The 2,571-nt window shown below is 66.7% G+C and overlaps 1 protein-coding gene across 1 annotated transcript in view; it reads right to left on the reverse strand.

The window, feature by feature from the left end:
- Positions 1–2,571, reverse strand: part of RNF213 (ring finger protein 213) — an 87,818-nt gene that overhangs the window by 71,214 nt on the left and 14,033 nt on the right. Inside the window, exons 5-9 of the mRNA XM_025047104.1 lie at positions 2,174–2,568; positions 1,870–1,992; positions 1,188–1,318; positions 524–682; positions 70–269 (exon numbers count right to left, since the gene is read on the reverse strand). Coding sequence (XP_024902872.1) covers positions 70–269; positions 524–682; positions 1,188–1,318; positions 1,870–1,992; positions 2,174–2,568 — 1,008 coding nt within the window. The remainder of the gene's footprint in view (positions 1–69; positions 270–523; positions 683–1,187; positions 1,319–1,869; positions 1,993–2,173; positions 2,569–2,571) is intronic.

Genomic DNA, 2,571 nt, shown 5'->3' on the forward strand with positions numbered 1-2,571 from the left:
CTGGGGCCCCCGGGCTCCGCCTGCTACGGGGACCTGGCCCGGCCCCCGGGGGACGGCGCCCGCGCCTACCTGTGCCCAGCAGCTCCGACTTCACCTGCAGACAGCGGTTGACGTGCTCGTGCTTCTGCTTCTGCAGCTTGTAGATGAACTCGTACTCGACGGGGCCCTTGGCGCGGGAGAACACGTACTTGTACGGGATGGGCTTGTCCAGGTGCTGCCTGGCGATGATGCCGCTGCCTTCCACGAGAGTCCCGTGCTGGCCCAAGTCCCTGCGCGCAAAAGGGACACCGGCCGGTCATCGGAACGGCCGCGCGGAAATCCTCGTGCCTCCCAAACACGGCACGGCCCCTGACAGCCCACGAGAGCGGGCCACGGGGAGACCAGACAGCGACGCTGTCCGGAGCATTCATTTTCCAAAAGTCTAAGGACGTCGTCGACTGGATACAAATGACGGCCTCGATCTATTTCAGGGCCCGGACGTCCAGTACGTTCTCGGGGCCCCCGCGAGCCCTGGCGTACTCACTTGCTGTAGTGCATCGTGCAGAAATGGTGATTCCACTTGGGCTTCCCAAGCTCTTCTCCCCCCCTGATGAATACTTGGTGCTGGGAGGGGTCGAATTTGAAATCTTTCGACAGGATTGCGTGAAAGAACACCATGACTCCTTCTCCGGGGCTCAGGGGGCTGCAGGAAAGCCAGAGAGGAAACGCCGGTCACCTCCAGATCTGTCCCTCCTTCTGCTCCCATGCACGCCCACGCACACACACGCGCGCACATGCACACACGGTCCTTGTTGATTGACTGTGCATTAACACGCACAAGAGCACCCACACTGCGCCACGCCGCCCACCGTGGGGGTCCTCCCGCCCCTCCCGCAGTGGTGGGGAAGAGGGTACAGGGCCGGGGACAGTCTCTGTCCCTCTCGAGGGGCTGGCCGGCCCTCTGAAATGTGACAGCCTCTGTCCCGTGTCTGTGAGGCCCTGTTGCCTCTGGGCCCTCAGGGACTGTGGCTGAGCACTTAAGCCAAGCAAGACACCGGGGCAGGTACCCTACCCCCACCTCGGGGTCGATTCCCTTCCCCCAAAATCGTGCACACAGGGCGGCCTGGGGTCCCCGCTGTGGGGCGGGGTGCAGTGGGGGCCCCTGGGGCAGGCCGTCCCTGGCCCCGCGCGCACGCCGGGCTGCCCACCTGTCCTTAGCTGGCTGTGCACCGGCCTTCCGGATTTTCTCATCCTCACGCTTCACAGCGTCCACGTGGCTTCTGGCGCTTCCTTCCGGCTTCTCCGGCTTCGCTTTCTCCCCAGGGGCAGCCGTCCCGTCCTGGGAAAGGTGACCAAACCCCAACTTCTAGGACCAGCCTCCAAGTGTGCCCCCGAGAGGCGAGGCTTTCGACAGCGGCCAGAGTGCTCACGACCTGCCGGCGCCTTCTGGAGTGCCCACCACAGCTCCGAGGGAGCCCCCCGCTCATCGTTCTCGGGGTGCCGGCTTCCTGCTACCCCTTAAGCGGCCACCACCCTCGACCTCCGGGCCTCGGCACGTGCCATTCCCTTCGCCACCCCAGATCTCCGCCTCGTCTGCCTGTGGCTCTTCCAGGTGTCCTCGGGGAGGCCTGGCCGGCCACGGCCCCTCGGCAGCGCCTCTGGCACGCCGCCCACCCCCCCCGCTCTCCCTGGCACCCCAAAAAAAAAGTCTGCCTCGCTCTAGAACGTGGGTGTGTGAAGGCAGGAGCTGGGGCTCGTTCATGGCCGCACCCAGCACCTGATACGTGTGTGGCGTGTAACTAAATGAAAGGCGAGCTGCTCAGGAAGCGGGGCCAGAAGGCGCCGGCGCGGGACGACGGCCGGACGCGGGGGCCGTCGCGCACACGTCACCTGGCAGTGTCCTCCGGGAGCGGCGGTGCTGGCTGGAGGCCATTCCGATTTCTGAGTCTCATTTTTAACTTCTCCCTCGGTGCCCTTCTCTGCGTTCGCTGGCTGAGCGGCAGCATCTACTGCCTGGAAGAAACAAGACCCAAAACATCAGGGCCGAGATGACAAAATGGACAGGGGACTTGCCCAGGGACGGGGACCAGCTACTCGGGGTGGAGGGGCAGTCCCTTCCACAGTCCCTCCCCAGACAGCGAGGCGTCAAGGGCTCCGCGGGCGCCCCCTAGTCATCGCTCCGCTCACGACTCACCCCAGAGGGGGCGGCCTCGGCCAGCTGCCCGGCAGCCTGCGGGTCTTTCCTGGGCTCAGCGTGGTCACTCCGCTCACGACTCACCCCAGAGGGGGCGGCCTCGGCCAGCTGCCCGGCAGCCTGCGGGTCTTTCCTGTGCTCAGCGTGGTCCCCCTCGGACTCAGGCAGAGGGAGGTCCCGGGCCCTGTCTTCCTTCCCGGGGCCACCTCCACAGGCAGAGGCGGTGGGGCCGGCACCGTCCTGGGAGGGCTCGGGGGGCTCGTGGTCCCCCGCTTCCAGGAGGGCACCGCCGAGGTCCTGACCCTCAGGTGCGGGGCTGCTCGGGGACGGGCCTCCGGGGGCTGCTGTCGGCGCTGCTGCAGGCTGGCCCTGCGGAGACCCCGCCACCGGCATCGCGC

The sequence above is a fragment of the Pteropus alecto genome, unplaced genomic scaffold, assembly GCF_000325575.1.
Source record: "Pteropus alecto unplaced genomic scaffold, ASM32557v1 scaffold134, whole genome shotgun sequence".
Lineage (NCBI taxonomy): Eukaryota > Metazoa > Chordata > Mammalia > Chiroptera > Pteropodidae > Pteropus > Pteropus alecto.